Source organism: Xiphophorus hellerii, chromosome 24 (assembly GCF_003331165.1).
Source record: "Xiphophorus hellerii strain 12219 chromosome 24, Xiphophorus_hellerii-4.1, whole genome shotgun sequence".
Taxonomy (NCBI): Eukaryota; Metazoa; Chordata; class Actinopteri; order Cyprinodontiformes; family Poeciliidae; genus Xiphophorus; species Xiphophorus hellerii.
The window spans coordinates 4,597,324-4,617,045 of NC_045695.1; the positions used below are offsets into that span (position 1 = coordinate 4,597,324).

General features: G+C 44.2%; 1 protein-coding gene across 8 annotated transcripts in view; it reads right to left on the reverse strand.

Annotated features, from left to right (window-relative positions):
• Positions 1-19,722, reverse strand: part of LOC116716087 (nck-associated protein 5-like) — a 155,506-nt gene that overhangs the window by 13,354 nt on the left and 122,430 nt on the right. For 7 of the 8 annotated variants that reach the window (XR_004338384.1, XR_004338386.1, XR_004338385.1 and 4 more), the window contains 9 exons: positions 19,590-19,706; positions 18,358-18,426; positions 15,761-15,799; positions 14,666-14,785; positions 7,410-7,514; positions 6,063-6,251; positions 2,257-5,759; positions 1,856-1,961; positions 481-568 (listed from right to left, as the gene is read on the reverse strand). Coding sequence is in view for 5 of the 8 variants with exons in the window: in XM_032556870.1 (XP_032412761.1) it covers positions 481-568; positions 1,856-1,961; positions 2,257-5,759; positions 6,063-6,251; positions 7,410-7,514; positions 14,666-14,785; positions 15,761-15,799; positions 18,358-18,426; positions 19,590-19,706 (4,336 nt within the window). In the remaining 3 variants the exon portion in view is untranslated. The remainder of the gene's footprint in view (positions 1-480; positions 569-1,855; positions 1,962-2,256; positions 5,760-6,062; positions 6,252-7,409; positions 7,515-14,665; positions 14,786-15,760; positions 15,800-18,357; positions 18,427-19,589; positions 19,707-19,722) is intronic. The other variant, XM_032556871.1, reaches the window with a different exon arrangement.

A 19,722-nucleotide genomic window follows, 5' to 3' on the forward strand; every position in this document is an offset into this window, starting at 1 on the left:
GATCAAACATTAAAGTGAAGAAGGCAAAATGAGCAAAATGTTTCTCTGTTTGTAAATTGAAATCTATTGGAAGAAAACTGGAAATCAGAAGATTTATTAAGGAAATTGTCTTGTAGGGTTTGTTACCCAAATTGGTGTAAAGAAATCCTGCAAAACCTGGATGTTCTGTCACAGAAACCACATCCTGGCTTCTGCAGGTCAGGCACAAAGCTTCTGGCTTTCAGAGAGAAAAGTCTCAGTGTGAAGAGAGCGAGAGGTCAGAAAGGAACAGAGGCGCCCAGTGGAGGAGTGAAACAGGAATGGAAAATAACATTTTATTATAAAACCTTCCTTTTACGGACAAAATGGTGGAGACTGAAAAGAACTAGAAGAAAATCAGCAAAAAAGACAAACATTTTGAGAAAGGAAATGAAGACGTATTTGCTCATTGATAACTCCTAAATAAGAAGCGAGGGGGATTTTTTTCCATGATGATCTTACCTATCATGTGGTCCTGACAGCTGGAGTCTGCCAGGTGTCCATCCTCCTCCTCAGCCTTCAGGCTGATCTTCTGACTTATTATCAGGGTCTGAAAAACGAACAAATGCTCCATGTTGGTCACAGAAACCCTCAGAACGACGTAAAGTTTTGTAAAGCCTCATCGAGGCCGTTCATTTCTGACTCTTCACATTGTTTCTTTGCCAGAGAAGCGAGTTTCTTTTTCTTTTTTCTTTTTCTTCCTGGCTCTAATTGGGCTGCTGCGGCGCTTGTGGGTCATGAAATGCGCCTCTTTTGTTGCATTCTGTGGGGAGCAGATAGGACGGTTTTAAATGGCCCTTTTGTGGAGCGGAGAGGCGGCGGTAAATGGCTCCCTCCGCCTTATCGAGACTCGGCATCATCTGGATTAAATTTCCCACATTATGCCGCGGACCCGTCGGCCCCTCTCATCGGCTCACTCCGCTCCTTTTGTTACCGCCGCTGACTCACTCTGCTCCCACCTTTTCACCGTCGTTCCCTGGATCCAGAAATGCGTCGAAACAGGCTCTGAAACTTCTCTACAATCTTCAACAGGTTTGTATTCAGTCCCGTTTATTCTGGCACCCCCTAATAAGCAGCTACCCACCGTCAGACGTCTTCCTGTTGGTCAGTTACATAACCATTAGACGGTTTTGCTACAAGGCACGTGGAAAAAATTAATCTGATCAGGTTCCTCCAAAAGGAAACTTTTTACCTTCTAGCTGCACAATGACCCCAACGGTTTAAATCATTAACGTATTAGAATGGCCAAGTCAAAGTCTACCCCTAAATCATCCCCACGTAGATTAAATTGAATACTGAAAACTGATGTGTATAGATGCGCCAAACTCAGTCTATTAGTTTTGTTGTTTGATCTGTATTTCCTTCTGATTCATGTAAAGCACTTTGAACTGCCTTGTTGCTGAAAATGTGATATGTAGATAAAATTACCTTTTAGTATATGGCACTTTGTATTGGTAGTCTGATAAAATTCCAATAAAAGCTGTTAGATCTTGTTGCTTTAACGTGACAAAACCGTAAAATGGTTCAGTGGGTGGGAAGTCTTTAGGTTCCGTACGATTAGAGAAGCCTAACATGACTCTGAAACTTATCTCGTCCTCGTTGAGGTACCTCTCATCAGCCGAGGTTGGTGATAACAACAGATAGGAAAATAAGCGGGCAGTGTTTTTGCAGAGTAGCCGGAGTCAGAACACAAACCGAATCAATAGCCAGCCTTGAGGGGACGAGAGGCTGCAGAGGCGGATGGACGTTCCGCTCAAGTGTGAAACGGAAACCTGAGGGAATCTGGAGTCCAGAACATTCGGCTGCAGCAGAAGTTGGAGGAAGTTCATCGACTCACCGCCGTATCGGGACAGATCTGCAGGTCCGCCTTGGTTTCGCCGTGCTTCCTGGGTGTGGACATGGCGGGCGGTGAGGCGGTCACGCTGCTGACCTTCACCGCCGTCCTGAGAGGGAAGGGCAAGTGGTTTATATATCAGCTAGTGCCTTCGTCAAGCCGGAGAGCTGATAAACTGAAATAGCCTGCTCTTTCACGAAGGCAAACACACACTCAAACACAGACATCTCATATAATGTTTAACAGCCTGCATGAGGCCTTCCACCCTGTCAGCTGGGGTTCAGGGAGGAAAACAAACTGTGAGAGGAGATGTGGAGGGTTTATTAGCTTAAACACACTCTGAGTTGACTGGAAGCTGCTGGTTTTACTGTAGGACAGTACAAGAATCATACTTCTCTACCCACCTGCCGAGGAGGTCTTTCACAAACTGGTCTTTGCCGATGAACGCCGTGGTACTCTGGATCTGACTGGCGATCTGACCCATCTGATTGTTGCAGTGGTCCATGATGGAGCTCAGCTTGTTGTTCATCTCAGACAGATTCTGGATTTCCGGGCCCTCCTTCTTCTTGTCCTTCTTCTTGTCAGGCTTGACCTGTTTCCCTCCGAGGACAGACCCGATCTTTAGGTCCTTCTTCTCTTCCTTCCCTTTGGGGGAGTCGGATTTCTTGCCGCTCAGAGCCGGAAGCTTGCTCTTTCGGAGGCCGAACCAGTTAGCGAGAGACGGGCCGGTTTTTTGTTTGGCCTCGCTGGCTGCTACCTTCTCTTGTTCTTGGGATTTTTGCAAGTTTTCCTCGATGCCCATCATGACTTTCTCTTCAATTGTGCAAACTGTTGGGCTGATTTTCTTGTCCTCTGTGTCGGTTGGTTTGGTTGGCGAGTCCAGCTGGGTTTTGCCCGGTTCGTTGGAGCTGGCTACCAGGCTCTCCTTCTCTCTGGCAGGGTTTTCAGGGCTATAGAAGGATGGCTGAGGCTGAAACTGTGGGTGAGAGGCCACTTTTGGTTTCCGGGTGTTGTTGAAACTCGTCCTTTCACCTGTCGGCTGACTGCGCACCTCTTTATGTGTAGGGGAGGTGACAGCTTCCCTGTTAGAGCCTGACTTTGAGGGCTTGTCGGGGAGGCCGTTGGTACTGGTTGAAACTGTCATGCCTCCATAGTGGCTTAGCCTCATCCTGGGTGAATGGAGCGGACTCTCAGCCAAGCCAACAGCTGGTACCTCTAAAGAACTCTGTCTTGACAGAGAGTTTCCCCTCTCGCCCGAGTTGGTAATGATTTGAGTCCGAACTTTTCCCGGTCCTTCCAGCACATTGATGTTCGGTTTCTCCATGTAGTTGGCGCTGAAACTCTGACTACGAGCTTTGGCGCCGTTCATTCCCAGAGCGGGCTTTAGATGGGTTTTTGTTGTCACGGATATGGATCGACCAAAGAGCTGACTGGTCCTTTTCCCCTTCTCATACACATCAGCTTCCTCAGGCAACACAGCGGGATGTACGTCCTCTTCTGGAACGCAACACTGGACTTCACCTTTACCTTTCCCCTCTGTGGAAGACATCTTGGGTGGTAAATCGATACTAAACGCCGCTTCCAAGCCGTCACACTGGGTCGAGGCATTTGAAGTCACCGTCTCTTTGGAGACTGAGTTGATATGGTCTTTCTCTTGCTTACCAGGAACAGTGGGACTACTTTTACTTGTTGGAGGTGATTTCAAAAAGGCTTTAAAGCCCATTGGGATGCGAGTCTTTGCAGCCTTTTCTGCTTGGCTGGGTGACATAACAGCAGAGGCAGGAGGGCTAACGATAGCTTTAGCATTTTGCTGCTCTGGCTGACATTGAGGGGAATCCTGAAGGGATAAGGGTAAACTTATAGAGGTCTTCTGAACTGTCTGGTGGACATTTTCATGAGTGGGTCCTTTCTTAATTGCGAATGTGTTTTGTAGTGAGGAGCCTCTGAGGGCACTGTAGGGAGGAGGGACGTTCTTTGAGCTTCTAGGTGCATGGTCAGGTTCTCGAACAGACCCTGAGTTTGCAGAAGGGAGGTAGTCTTTTGTTCGTTTGGATGTGCCTTTAGTAGGAGTCTGAGTCACAATGGGGGACTTCTGAAGGTGCTGACTGGTTTTCTCGATCAGTTTCTGAGGTGCAAGTGCAGTCCCATAGCCTGCATCCAAATCCAAACAGTCTTTATCCTTGATGGGTAAAGTGGTTTGCATATTTGGTGCCAATGAGGTGTAGTAACTTGGGGGAGGGCCCCTCCCAGTGGTTAGTGTGGATGGTGGCGCCACCCCTGTTTTATGTGCCTGAGGGGAACCTTCGTAGTTTGGTCTGATCAGTAGGGAGGTGGTGCGGCCCGGGGGAGGGGGAGGAGAGGGAGACCTGAGTTTATTTTTGCTAGGTTCACAGTGTTTGTCTCTGGTTGGTTGTTCACTAGTGTCACCAAACTCCAAGAGCCTTCTTGAGAGGTGGGGGGAAGTGGATGAGGGACCCCTACTCCATTTGGAGTTCACAGCCTTTGGGCTCTGAGAGCTAGTTTGCGTTTTTATGAATCTGGACATTTTAACTGTAGGAGAGGAAGGGGATTTCTCCTGAGTGGAGGATCCTGAGTTTCCACTGTTGCTTGGCTCAGCTGTTGAACCTTTAGACACCCTCAGTGGGGATGCTGACGGTTTGTTACGACCAGGAATCTTTGAACCACTAGTCTTGGGACAGGCAGCATCATTCAAAGGAGGGATGGACTGACCCTTACTTGCTCGGACGCCTGGTGGTTTTATTAGCTTTCTTTGTGGAGTCGGCTGCAAATACAGTCTCTCTGTACTTTCCTCCTTCCTATTGGCTGATTTACTAGTCCTACTCTCACACTCTGAAGGTTTCTCTGGAGATTCCAGAACATTATAATTTCTTGCATTTGCAGATGTTTGCCTTGTTGGTCTCTCTGGTGGTACTAATTCTGCACAGTTAGAAGCAATTTTCCTCCCTTGAATTTGATCTGCATCTGCTGGAAGCCTTTGGGGACAAAGCTCAATAGGTTCCCCTTCTGCATCAAAGATAGCCAATATGCTTTCTTCAGACTGGGTACACTTGGAGGCTTTTGGTTCCTTCATTAGACTTAAAGGTTTGGGCCTCCCATCGGCAGACTGGGTGCGTCCCTGGTCTCTGCCCAAGTATTTTTGTTTAAGGAGCTTCGCAGCATCCCTAGACAGTCTTTTGAACTCCCTCTCTGCTTGCTCTGTCGGTTGGTCACAGGACATTCGGACTTCACTACACTTTTCCTCGCGGCCGTCCACATCGCGGAGGCGCTTGGTGCTTTCTGGGTCGGGCGGGTTGAAGTGGAGCTTGGTCGGTTTACTAAAAGCTGACTTGTGCTCTCCATCTGAGAGAAAACTGATGAAACTTACAAGCTTCTCCGGACGCTCTTTGGAGTCACAGCCAGAACAAGGGTTCGCAACCATCGGTCCTGAAGGGGCGTCACCTTCCTGCGTCCCGTCCCAGCTGCACAAGCTGTCCGAGATGCTGTGAGAAAGTCTCTTGCAGTGAAACCAGCAGTCCTTAGTGGGGATGTCATCTCTGCGGCTAGACTGTGCCAGTTCATCATCTGCATCATCCGAATCGTAGAAGAATTGCTTGCCGCGAGCGGTGAAAGTCCTGCCACAGTGGCTGGGCTTGGAAACCCCTTTGCTGCTGTTCTTGATCCCCAGGGAGTAGATGCCCTCGTTGGAGTTCATACAGTCCTTATAGCCTGATCTGGAGACCTTCGAAGAACAGGAGGAGCTCCGGTGTTTCCTCCTCTGGAGCTTCCTAAGTCCCTCCAGGATGTGGCTCTCCTTACATCTCGTGGGCCGCTGCTCCTCCGAAGGGGCACAGATGTTACTCGGAGCCGATGAACCCAAACTCAGCCTCTTCTCCCATGTCAGAGAAGACTTTAAAGCACAAAGAAACAAAGTTAACGCTTGTAATAGGTCATGTTTTAGCAGTTTTGTCAAACTACTGTAACATTAATAGTAACTGTTAGATTACTCCAAGTACAAAACCATTTTTTAAGATCTCCCGACTACCATAGACTTTAAATGTATTATCTATTTTAAGAGTTTTCTAAGGAGTATTTTTTCATGGTCATCAAACTCTTCCAGGAGGATATGGGATTAATTAGGGCCTCAAATGAGCGGGGAACTTTGACGAGCTGCCACTCGTGATTGTTTGGTGGAACCGATGTTTGGGTTTACCTTTTTCCCGCAGGAGCGTCCGTCATTCCAGGTGTACGAGCCGCTGGAGAACTCGCTGCATGCGCTCGACAGGGAGATCTCGCTGCTGCTGCAGCTGCTGCGCGGGTAGACGGGCGGGGGCACGCTCAGGCTCAGCTGGCTCAAACACTTGGCCACAGGGAGACCCGGCTTTCCACATAGCTGAACCTCCTGGAAGAAACATAAAAGACAATCTTTTTAAGAACCGGTGGAATGTTACAGGTCTGTATTAAGAGGAAAACTTTCCTCGTGGCCTATAATATCGTGTTAATTTGACGTTTTCTCTTTGCTAAAACTGGTTGCGGCAGTTGCCAGGCCTTGGTGACCCACGTTAGCTAATCTTTCTATCATCTCAGGTGAACATTTTGCTCAGGTGGATAAAACTTGAGCTCCTTTGGAAAGTGACCTCAAGTATACAAAACTGGTTTTGGAACAGCCTGACCTCAACAACAACGACAACGTTGGGATTGCTGCCATGAAACCAACCAACTTCAATGAAGCTCCACCAAACCTGCTAAGAAAAGGGTACAACTACGGCTAGACTTTAACAGGATCAGGATTTTTTGTAGAAATTTGAAGTTGCTAAGACTGAAGGCTGAAAACTGGTCATCACCATGAGTTTGGGACTGGTGCCGATGGGACGATGAGGGAAGTAAACCTCCTAATTATCCAGCTTCATCACACATTGTAGATATAACACAGACTCTGTGTAAATAAAAGTCAGACTTTAGCATCCAGTTCTAGTTTTCCATTTCAACATCCAACAAATCAGAGAGCTGCTTCACTTTTGAGCTCTGGTTGCTGTTGCATACCTAATTACCATCTCGATGGTATTTCAGCGAGGACAGACCGTCACCGACCGACCAAATCTTTCCAGAGAAATATCTTGCAGTCGTTGCGGAGAAATCTAATTTTCATGCACCGCTGCCACATCCCAGGCATATGTTTATCAAATTAGAACCTCAGAAACAGAGCGGTTAAAAAATAAGAAGCCCCACTTGGGTCTGAAGGATATGTGGACATTTAGAGGATTCATAATTCACTTTCCTGGTTTCAGTTTATCAGGTGGCATTCTCTGAGGTAAAAAAAAAAAAAAAAAAAAGGGAGGAGAAAACTCATCTTCAAGCCTTAATGCATAATATATAAGATGACTAATGTTCCAGTGCGTCTTGTGGAGTCATTTTAACTGACGTAGAGTCTGAATCGATGCTTTGCTGGTAACACGACGAGGATTTATGCCTCTTAGTGCCAAGCGACACCAGAGGCTCCACTCGGAGAGGTCACGACCCTCGATCGTTGGGTTTTTGCAGATGTGATTTTGGGGCTTACAGCAGAAGGAGAGTCGGAGTTCCTGGAAAGCAGGAAAGCCTTGCTCCTCTCGGGCTCCAGCAGCAGGTCGGCCGCCGACAGGTCCATGATCCGAGAGTGCAGCTTCTGTAAGTCAAAGCAGAAAGAGAGCGAAGGACACAGAGCGGTGAGTTTCAGCTACAGAGAGCCTGGGAGATTGAAGTAAGCCTCGCAGAAAGATGTGAGGATTTTTATCGATTCTTTGCTCTTTTTTAAGTCAGAAACCGAACTGAATTATAAGCGCAGTCCAAATATGAAACGGTGAGCACTTGGGGTCAAGGTTGAGCGCTGTTTTGCAAATCAGATTCCCTTCGCCGGAGCCGATTCCGCTTCTCTCAAAGTCATTACAGTCATCAAGCTGGCCAAAAAAAAAAAAAAAAAAACCCAGTGTGAATAGGAAATAATTACATTGGGGGGTTTGGGGATTCATTTGATTTGCTTCCTTTAAATTTATGTCCAACTCTCTTCTGTTAGTTAACTCTTGCACATGAGAGGGAAGGACTCAAAACCAAATGCGTTCCCACACATTCGTCTCAGAACTTAATTACGCTCCATTCCCCACGCTCAAATTAACTTAAGCTGGAAATAAGGTGGAGCAGAACACTTGATCTTATGCTACTCTTCCACTGGCAGCAGCAGCAGCGCTCACTTAGGGACCGCATGTACCGACACGGCTCTGCTCATCTGATCCGCTCGCAAAACTGAACGCTCGTGTTGTTGCTAGAAATCATAAATACTACAGACAAACGGCGAGAGGCGATTTTATTTGCGAGAAAAGCTTCGGTTTATATCGACTTCCTTTGTTCCTTACCAAATGCTTCTCTCTCTGAACGCCCTGCATTATTATTTCACTCGGAGCATGACAGCATCGGGGCTTTGATTATTTCTTCTTTCCTTTCTTTTTGTTCAAGTGTTTGCAAAACGTTAAAAAGAAAAGCTCGTTTTGTATTGCGAGCATTCAGCCTCTGAACAACTATTGTCTGAAAACACGAGAACAAAGTTACACCAAAACGGAAGAACTGCCCAATAATTACTAATCCAAGTCATTTATTACACATAAATCACTAAAACTCAACTTATGCGTCATGGACGTCGTGTACTAATAATGAATTAGGATATAAATAATTAGGATTAATTGTCATGAAGGGATTTCTGAAGTTTACAACGGCGTACGAGGGCCAGAATAAAGTGATAATATGAAGAGAATAAAGTCAAAAATAAAGTCATACTAATTGATATTATGTGAATAAATTTGCATGGCAATAAAGTCTAAATAATAGTAGAAAAAAGTCAAAATGATGTGATAATAAGGTGATAATATTACCAATTTAAATTCATAACATTACCAGAATAAGGTTTTATATTTGGAGAATGAAACGGTAATGTAATGAGATCTTGTGAAGTTCTGCCTCGGCACTGGCTTCATCTATTAACACATCCGCATCAAACCAATTATTTATAATTAGCAGAAATATGAGATAATTCTGCAAACAACTGATTCTGTTGAGAAGAGAGAAGCGGACGGACTGAGCTGGAGAGCGCTCTCCCAGCTCTGCTCTCATTAAAACAACTTCAGTCTGATCGTTTCACCACTTTCTTCTGGTAATGTTACACAATTATTCTGCTAATGAGAGTAAAAAGGAGACGAAACGTTTTGTGTATTTCTTCCTTCCACTTTACAGTAAAGCACCACTTTGATGAAATCCTCGTGGTTTGGTCTGAGCGGCCTGCGTGTGCGCTGGCCTTGCTGCAGGCTGGGAGTGGCCGGCGCGGCGTCGCAGGCCCACGATCTTATCGCGCGGTGCTCCATTTCACCTCCTCAGCATCCTCATCAGCCATGCAGTCGATAGTGTCACCGGGTCACCGGGGCGGGGGGGGGGGAGGAGCAGGGAGGCTGAAGGAAATGGAAGATGACGAAGCCGCTCGCTTCTTCTCTTTCTCAAGGCCGACGCTCAAAGTCACAGATTTTGTTTTTCCAAAGTTCCCGTAATCCATCATGCAAATAGTTGCGTCTCTGAACGTCTGCAGCCTGAGAGGTTTCCTCCGAGGGAGACGAACAAAACCAAAAAAAAAAGAAAAAGAAAGAAGTGCTCTCTGCTGTGTGTTAGCTGTGTGTGTTTTTTTTGTTGTTGGGGTTTTTTTTTGTTTTGTCTTGTTTTGACAGGAGCCATATTTCAAGATAATGAATATCAGCCCGGAATAGCAGCAATCGGCAGCTTCCAAACAAATCCGTCAGTATCGGCAACCGCTGTCAAAAACTCACATTGGGGGAAGAGTCTCAACACACACACACGCACGCGCGCACACGCCCACGCACACACACATTGAGAGAGGAAGCGCATGATGCATGGTGTGATCAACAGTTGCAGTCATCACAGCCTTTCTTTAAGTTCAGGTTACTACAATCGGCCTTCGACAATAAAAATCCTCTGCTGCCGCATTGAAGGACTCCTGTGGAAGTAAGCAGCCTGCTAACATTCTGTCTTATTATTATTATTATTATTTTATTCTTCCTAATGAGGTTCAGCTGAACATCCTCTGTTGTGATCTGTGAAAAAAACAACAAAAAACCCCCAAAAAACACCTGTTTTCCCCAGCAATGGGTCACTCATGTGACACCTGTCAAACGTGACACGCAGATAACGCTGCAATCACACACACACACACACACACACACCTCTGCTTCATCCATGTAGAACCAAAAACCTTTATGGAATCAGAGGGAAGCGTTTCGGCTCCTCTGCCGCGGTTCCCGCCCAGAGCGTTAGCGCTGCTTTATCAGAGGAACCGGAGAGGCCGTGGGGAGCCGGGGATGTTTAATTACCGATAAGCAAAAAGGTCCAGAAACCCAACGCTCATACGCCTGATTAGGTCTCCCTGTGGCTCCTGGGGACTATATGGAGGAGAATCTCATGTGGGCCGTTTCTCTGTTTCCACCCAACTATCTACTTCTCATAAACCAAGGGTTTTCTTCTGATTCTCTTAATATTCTGCTGCCGCGCACAAACACACGACCTGACGACAACACTGAAAGAAAGAACGTTTCAAAAAGTGTGTTTTATTGTTCTTTTTTTTACCTCGCTACTGTAATTTCTTTTTGCATCGAATCACAACTAAATATTGCAGTTCATCAAACTTAGCTTATTTAAAAGCTGCTTTTTGTATTCAGTCAGGTTATCAGCGTTAATACTCAGAAAAAATAATTTTTTATGGCACTCCACTTACAAATATATATATATAAGAGCTAAAATATTAATTTTAAAGGGTCATCCTTTACAGGGGAGCTTCTTATGTCTGAATTCAAGCTCAATTTTTTGTCAAATAGGAGCTAAAACTACAAGAATAATAACAGTCAGATTAGTCAGATTGTTTTGTTCAAATGAGTGACAGTAAACAGTTTCAGCTCCCACGTTCCAGGCCTGAGTTTTAGCTCAAGCTTAATGCTAACAAATAGGGTAAACATTGCATGTGGTAATAAAACAAAAATCAAAAGACACACATCTCTTAAGGCAGAGAAATAAAATCAAATAATGTTGAATCAAGTAGCTGTTACCTGTTTCACTCACGTACCTGTCAGTCTTTGACTAAGCTAATAAGCTAACTTTTATTGGATGAAAATAAAAAAGGATCAGAGATGTGCTTAATATTTATAAATAAAATTAAATAGAGAGCAAGCACAATACCCTACAAAAATGTCGTCCAGCACAAATCCTTTTTTTTTTTTTTTTGCTCAGCGTTGGTAAAGACGTCAATATCCATGTAATAACTAAGCTAACCAGCTGGTAGCTAACATGTAATAAGTAAAAATAGAAAGTTAATTTTCTTGGGACATTTTTGAACACTACCCATATATGTTTTGTTCACAATAGTGTGAATATTTGAACTCTGTCATCTGATCTCCATAAAATACATGTAGTGTGTCTCTCAATGTTGCTAACGTGTTCTGTGCTCCATGTTAGTGCTAAGCTAATGATTCGTTTTTAGCATTCACTTCAGAAACATAAAAATTCTAATAGTTTTGAGCAAATACACTTTTCTCAGAATGTTAGTGTCGATCTATCTAACTTGTTTTTTAACCCATCACCACAAAACCTGCATACTTTTTCAGAAATACTATAATTATAAACTTTGAGCAAAGGCTAAGCTAATCTGCTGTTTGCTTTTATGTCACATATAAAAAGAAAAATCTAGCTCATCAATTTCCTATTAACAAAAAGGTTTTCTTTTCTCACAAATATGATTTTATCACTCATGAGCACAGAATTATTGTCCTTATATTAAATGCTGAGCTATTTAGTAATTAGCGTAGAATCTATGCTGCTAGCATTCATTTTAAAAGAAAAATACTAAACCAGAGGAATTAAATAGTTTCACTTCAGTTTTTTAATCAATTTGACCATTTTAGTCACTAAACTATACACATAGCTAGGCTAAAATAAGCCAGCTCATCACATGTCAAGGTTTTTTTGTTTTTTTTTATCTTTACCTCAAAATTAATTCTCTTTACCAAAACACTGACAACTTGGATCTTTTTACAGCAACAAGAAAAAGATGAACACAATTTTATCTTGGGGATATTTATGTCTTTTAGCCTAGCCACGTGTTTAGTGAGCAGACCTTCCTCCAGGCTGGAAGCTAAACTATTTTCTTTGGTCTTTTGTGTCTTCATATTAAACAGACGTCCAACAAAGACATTACATCCTCCCCTATAGCTCTGTAATTGGGACACCAGTCAAATAATAGAAGGGAGAACAGATAGATCCTCCGCAGGATGTCCCCGCCGACATGGACAGATTTAGCCGTTTTTAACAGTTCTCCCACGCACAACGCAACTCATAATGAATGCAGCGAACATCCGCTGTAGCGTCACCGTATTATGATTAATACTTACAATAAATCCCCCGGCTGGTTGTGGGGAAAGTTGCTACTGATTCAAAGAGAAAAAAAAAACAAAGACAGTCACGAACTCGAGAACTTTGATCAGTCACTCACGTAAACAAACAACGTTATTCATTTTCTTTTTACCTGCCTGACGACGACGCGTGGCTAATTTATAGATGGCATCTCTGCCTTCGCAAGGAAAAGGGAAAAAAACAAATTGCGGTCTGAGCTGCACTCCATCATGTTTCTGTGGGTCTACACGCGTTTTCAGAGAGATTGGACTTCTTGGTGGTATCATCAATATTCCTCTGCGAGCCGTTTTATATAACAGCTTCACTTAGCGCTGCTCCTCTCTGCTCAATAAAGTCACAGGAGGTAGCAAGGAACTGACAAATCCCTTTAAAACGCACTCAGATTTTATTTCTTTCTTCTCTCTTGTCTTTACTCCATTTACTCTGTTTCTGCCTCTTCATAATTTGACCTTCTTGTCAAAGCCGGAGCCTCTCTGCTATCTCATCTCTCTCCATTTTCACTCCCCTGTCCTCTCTCTCTTATCTTCCCTTCCCGTTTCCATCCTCACCTCTCTCTCCGTCTCCTCTTGTCTGACTGGAATGACAGCTCTTTTCTCCTCTTATTTCTATCGCTTTTCTTTTTTTGTTCTTTTAATATGATCAGTAAATTGCCCCGCAGCAATTTCAACAATCATTTGAAAGTGTCATTTTCTTCGGAGAGTGGCAGGTCTTTTTTCGTAAGCGCACGTTTTATCGGAGCGCTCATACGTACAGGGAGGATTTTCTACCACGAAGGACCACGAAGATGATCCATTTGAATCACAGCTATGGCCTACAGCGTGTTTGCCTCATAACCACTGGATTAAGCAAACAAACTGACTATTTTCCTCCTTATTGTCCAGTAGACTCTGTTCTTCTGGGACCAAGACAGCAACATTTGTTCCATTTCCAACCGCTGTGGTTTTTTCTTGCTGCTCGGTGTCCAACTAACCAAACCCTTTGAGCGGCCTGTTCCCCTCCTTCCCTGTGGGGGCGCTGCACCAAGAACCACTGAAGGAAACGACAAGAAAGCCTCTGAAGAAGTCACTGAGCGCAACTTCCTTCTTCACCAAATTGAAACAAAAATGGAGTATCATCAGATTTTAGCGGTTGGAGGATTTCGCTTTTGTTTTTGGCTAAAGAATATGAATTATTTCTCCTGCTAGCGCTAGGCTAGTGCATTTGTTTTGGTAGTATTTACCCAGAATGCTCTATGCTGTAGTTCACTTCTTGTTTTTGGAGCGGTCTCCGGTCCGCCTAGTGTTCATACGTGCGTTCAAAACCCACCAGAGTTCACTTCAACCAGACCGAGACATGAGGTTTGTAGGAGGAACATAGTTAGATTTTTTTTTTTTTGGTCCGCATCACAGTCTGATTATGCAGCTCACAGCATACTGGATTTGGATTAAAGTGGACTGAACAGGTCTGGTGTGAACACATCCGTAATGAGCCCACTTGGTTTTAGATGTGAATTAAACCTAAAGTTGATGTATTCGGTTTAAGAAGGTTTATTATTAGAAATTTTAAGCTCTAATTTAAAAACTGGTCTTAAAACAGTTAAGACCTTTTGAGATCGATGTTTTGTGAGAATATTCAAAGGCTGGGATGGGTAACCTGGGGCTGAAAAAGCAACTTACTTTGCTTTTGACTTGGGCTGGATCGGATTTTTTGTTAAATGCTAAGCCAGATGGGGCCCATATAGTTTGAAAATTATCTGAAAATGGGCCCGATGTGGGACGATTGTCTGTAGATGACCAAAAACTGTTTTTCTTAACGTGTTCATAGTCAGTTCCAAATTCTTGAAAAGATTGTTACAAGAGCTCGTTTTCAGGTACAATAGGAGCCAATATATGCTGTAAATGAATTTAAAATGGGCCCCACATGGGTTTGTCCTTGGGTTACATGCACACAGAAAACACAGCTTGTTTCACCAACTGGGTTTAGTCCACCTACATTGTGTAATAAACACGCTGACGCATCCAGAACTATGTCCTGGTTTTAACGTGTCGAATCAAAGACTGAGTCAGATCCAGAGCTTTTCACCACAAAATAATTAGAAACAAAACAAGCTCCCTAAAAGGACATGGAGATGTTTTTTTCCCTGTTCCGCAGGAAATGGCCTGACTCAGATCTGATGACGTAGAAAAACCTCTGAGACTTGTATTTTCGTAAAGTGTCGGTGGAATGGATTATTTACACGAGGGAACATTTTTTCTGAAAAGCTCTAATCTAGAAAGATTGTTTTATTAAAATGGATTTTCCTAAGTGAGCAGTGGAAGGTGACAGGCCAAGAGGAGCTGGTTTTACCTGGAGAAGCAGGTCTGAGGCGGGCTTGATCCTCTGCTGGAACAAAACGCTCAGCGCTCGATTCTGCTGCTCCAGGTCGAAGACTCTGGTCCGGAGCTTCAGACATTCCTCCCTCAGATCCTGACACACAAACAAACAGCCGGGTTTTTAACGCTCATAACTCTGATCACTGCTCTTCCAAAGACTAAAAACCTTCTCTCAGAAAAAGAGGGGAATGGAAAAACTAAGACATTTTTACATGTTTTAGCCGCAGAAACTCAAATTAGTACCACAAAAAAAAACAACAATTATTTGTGTTCATGGGGAAACAGAGATTTCAGGTCCTGTAACAAATAAAAGCGCCAATAGCCACATATTACTGTCTTTGACGCGATTCCCAATCAACATCACTTTTAAGCGCAGTTTGATGTATCTGCGTGTCCACACAGATGAACCTCCTGGCGCCATGATTGATTCGTAACAGGAAGTCAAAGTTGTTTTGAATCTGATTGGCTGACAGGTTTTAGCTTAGCTCTGCACTGCCCCCTATGGGTTAGGCATGTTTAAAAAAAAAACCCGCATGGGGTGGATTGGAATGAAAACTTCTCGGATTTTTTTTTTTTTTTTTTGATAAAAGTTGTAGCTGAAAATGTGTTATATGAATAAAATTATCTTACCTTACCAAAGTCTTTTTGTATTTTTTTTTTGTGTGTGTAAACAACACAGAATAGCAACAAAGACACACACACACACACACGCCCTAACCCTACTACACCGGATCTATTACCTCAACATGTTTTGGAACAAACTTGCATTGTTCAACCAATGCAAGTTTCAGGTTTGCTTTTTGTTTATTCTTCTTTTAAACAATGTGGCAGAGACATTCGTTTTTACAAAGGCCCGGATGTGTGTGCACAAAGTTTCACGTCCGTGTGTCTGAGTATTATGATTCATCTGTGAATATGTGATTTCAAGCCTGACCAACCTAGAAATATGATAGAAATATTCATTGAGAAGGTTTGTGTTTCTTGCGTTTTAATAAGTCAAAATCGGAGCGAGAGCTGAAATGTGCGGAGAGCTGCACTGAAACGAAGAACAGAAAGATTTGAAACAGACCTTTTGTGTGAGAAGAGCTTGGACAACTTGGTTGGCAACCTTAAAGACAGAAGATAGAGAAAGATCAGCTTTATGAGTGAATGACTCTCTAGCTTTAAATTTAAAGGAAGACCCAAACAGGCGTCATGTTTAGTTTTGTTCATGTGTTTGTGGTGCGTCGCTCTGGTGCAGCGGGTGCCTTCGTGTTCCCTCCCTGCCTGATGACTGTATCGACAGGCTGGCTGATGTACGGGCAGAGGCCTGACTGGATCAAGTGCTGTTGTTCCTCACGCCCTCGTGTAACTCAGACCACAAGGCCGATGGAGACGCAGCTCCCATTACCATCATCGATTGCTCATTAATAGCGTGTGAAGCCGCACTCCGGATTATTGAATGAGCAGAGAGCGGGGTAAACATGGAGATCAGTGTGTTAAGCGTTTCTGCAGCCAGAGGCTAGCAGAGGCAGTCGGGTATCACTCCCAGGCCTCCTCCTCCTCGTCCTCGTCCTTTCATCCCAGTCCCTCGCTTCCTCCGGGGGAATCTGCGCGGCTTCCAGGACGAGCCGCTCAACTCGTTCCTGCTGGACCTGCCATCCTGCAGCGATCCAGAGTCTGCTGCGGCTCCCCCAGCTGCGCTTATCAGGCACTCTCAAATAACCAGCAGGCTCTGAAGGGCTATTGTTATGTAAACGACGGCTCCATCTGCTCCGCCGACACACACTTATGGATATTAAACCTTCCCCATGTTCCCCGGAGCTGCGAAAAGTTACAAATGAGCTGCAGGAACAACGACAGGAAGGGTTGGTGGGGTTAATTTAGACCAAAGTTTTTACCGGCAGGCGCTGCCCGATTCTGATGCTAACTGTGTGGGCAGTTACCCAGAGCAGCATCAGAAATGGGAGGCGCACAAGATTAACAACATATAACTTAGGTGTTGGTCGTCTGCTGAACAGGTTTTCTGTTGCTTTATGCTTGCAAAAAAGCATAAAGCAACATGTGTGCGCGCACGTGCACACGATGGCACTATATTCCTTATGACTTTGACTGAAGAGATTTCAGTCAAAGTCTCTTCTCTACTCTGACTGAACTGTGTTTGCTTATAGGCCAGGAGGACGAGGATCTCAGCAAGGGTGCCATCGATATGCCATAATCTGCACCAGAAAGTGTTCCCAGAAAAACCTACATTTATTTTTAAAATGTACTTTCTGAAACTAAAACACACAAAAAAAATCAGTGAGACTGTGGCAATAACAACTATGAAAAATATCAACAATTATGCTAATTATGCTTCAGTATTTGAAAACAATGGCAACTACAGGTGTCCAACTAAATGCTGACTGCAGGATAGAGCTTTCTGCCTACTTTCCCCCTGGTGCTAAAGTTTAGACCCGGTGGTACTGCATACTACCGGGTTTGGGGCAGTATGCAGATTGGGTCACTTGATGGCACTATATTCTGTACGTTGCACGTTTAAAATCAGTTTGAGAAATAGTTTTTCGTAACTTTACAGAGACATCATAAGAATCAACAGAAGGTGTTTATCTGATATCACTTTGTGCCTGCAGACGCCTCTGATTTCTTTAAATCTTGAAAATCTTTAAAATGATTTATTTCTCAGTAACGGTGGTTTAAAGCCAACTGCAAAGTTCAGTTTAGTTTAGTGGTTTGGTTTGACCCGCACAATGCCGGCCTCCATCTGCCCTCCTATTATCAAAGCACTGGCTGCAGTTTATAGATTGTGCCACTAGATGTCACCATCAGAAACGCTGCGCCTTCCAGATGAACTGACTGTTTCCACCTGTCTTCTGTAGGCACAGTAGTCTCAAGGAGACCAGGTTGTGGTTTGGATTCGTTGTAGTTTTCAGTTTATGCCACCAGATGCCACTCTTTGCCAACTCTGCAGATACGGAACGATAAACTGGATCGTATCTCTGTTATAAATTGTTCTTTGGTTTGTTGTCGTTGCAGATTCTGCCACGTTTTTCGCATGCTGAAAAAGATTGACTCTGCCAGTAAAGGTTGCTTAGTCCTTTACGATTGACTACGGTGAAATTGTTGCAGTTTGCAGGTTTTACAGCTAGATGTCACTATGTTCCACTTTTAAAGGGACAGTATCTTGTGAAATCAACTTTTTTTAAGCTTATCATCATGTTATAATGATATTCCTTTATAACATGCCTGGAGTGTTGCTTTGACTTTTTCCTTCTCGTTTGAGGAATCCTTTAATCTCCATGGCAACGCCTGGTTGGCCATCGAGGCACAACTCCCCCTCAGGTGGCAGCAGATGGCAGTCTATTCCACTTGCTGCATCTTTAACACTGAATCAGGTCAATTCTGTAGGTGCACATTCTGCTCATTAAATTTAGATTTCACACTGTTTGTCTCGTTCTAAACACAACACAAGGTCAAAGAGATTTGAAAACATGTTGTTTGCTGTTATAATATTTGAGAAATATGAGGCCGGTGTCTGTTTCAGCGTGTGGATTCAGCATTCAGGCTGTCGTTTGGTGCCTGCGGGGGCAGTAAACGGCCAGCGCCGTGCTCTGCGGGGCCTCGTTGGCGGCCTCGTGTTGACCTCCGTGCAGCAGAACCCGGCCGGTGGAGCCGGCGGTGGCTTACCTCGTCCAGACAGCGCTCGTACTGCTCCCTCTGGCTCTCGTTCTCCAGGGCCAGGGTCGAGTTCTCCTCCTGAAACGACACGCTCGCTTTAGTTACACGGAGCAACGCGGGCAGCAATCAGAGGACGGCTTCCATAACAAAGGTCAGATGTCAACTTTGAACTGGGACGGCCAATAAAAAGCATTACCAAGTGCAACTGAGAGAAAGGTCAAGGGGACGGAAGTTATGATGGTGAACTTTTGTGCTGCGAGAGTTTGGATCTAATAAGAATATCTCCTTTGCTTGGCGAGCGGCGAGGCGGCGCGCTATTGATCTTCCAGAGTTTCCAATTTGTCAGAGGCAGGCAGCGCATTAGGAGCTGTCAGCCTGCTGCGCTCCGCTCGCCCTCTGCCCTTTCAGCACAACCCACCAGGCCCTGCACGGAAACATGGAAAACGTAATTGGGGCCCAAAACGCTGACTAATTAAACCGTCGGAGCGTGGGGATTGGTTCTGGAGGCGGACTGATGAGTAATTAAACAACGCCTTGTTGTGTTAGCGCCTCTATTATTAGGAAACCCCTCACATCTCCCGCATTGTTACGGTTAGAACAGGGATCATCTTAAAACAACAGAGAGAGTGGATTTGTTCAGGCTGCTCACACACACCACTGACTTTTCGATAACACACCACCAGAAAGAGCAACCAGAACAACCAGAACCAGAACCACCAGTTGACGGGTTGAAATATCCAACAGCGGTAAATAAATAATCACCTTCCTCTTTAACTGTCACACTAGTTTGGATATTTAGCCACATGTTAGCTCTAAAAGCTTCTCAGCTATAAATGTTCTCCATAAACAATGACATCACAACTCTGAGTAGAGGTATTTTGGACCAATCACAAGCTGCCTTTTTGCCCTCTCATGTATTTCATGTGGATGTTATTGCCCCCCCGCCGACCCCCCTGCTGGCCTAGCATGGAAATACCAGCATTTTTTACAATTTTCACAGAACTAAAACAAAGACTTTTTCCTTCTTAATAAATAAAAATAAACTTTAAAAATAACCCAGAGCAGTATCAGCGTTCATTGTTGATCAACAATCTTTTCTTTTATTGTTTAGTTTCAGTAATATCCTTCTCAAAAATGAAAGGTATGAAAATAGCATATTTCAGTCCTACATTTAAATTGAAATTAATTCTATTTTTTTAATTAAAATTGATTTTTCCCCCCCCCATAGAATAAAATCTCACCTCCAGGGCCTGGAGGCGCTCCAGAAGAGGAATGGTTCTGTCCTCCTGGTCCACTGGAGGCGCGTCGCTCTCTGCCGGGTCGTCGCTCCGTTTCTGCTCCTCCTCTGACAGTTTGTCCTGCAGAGACGGGACA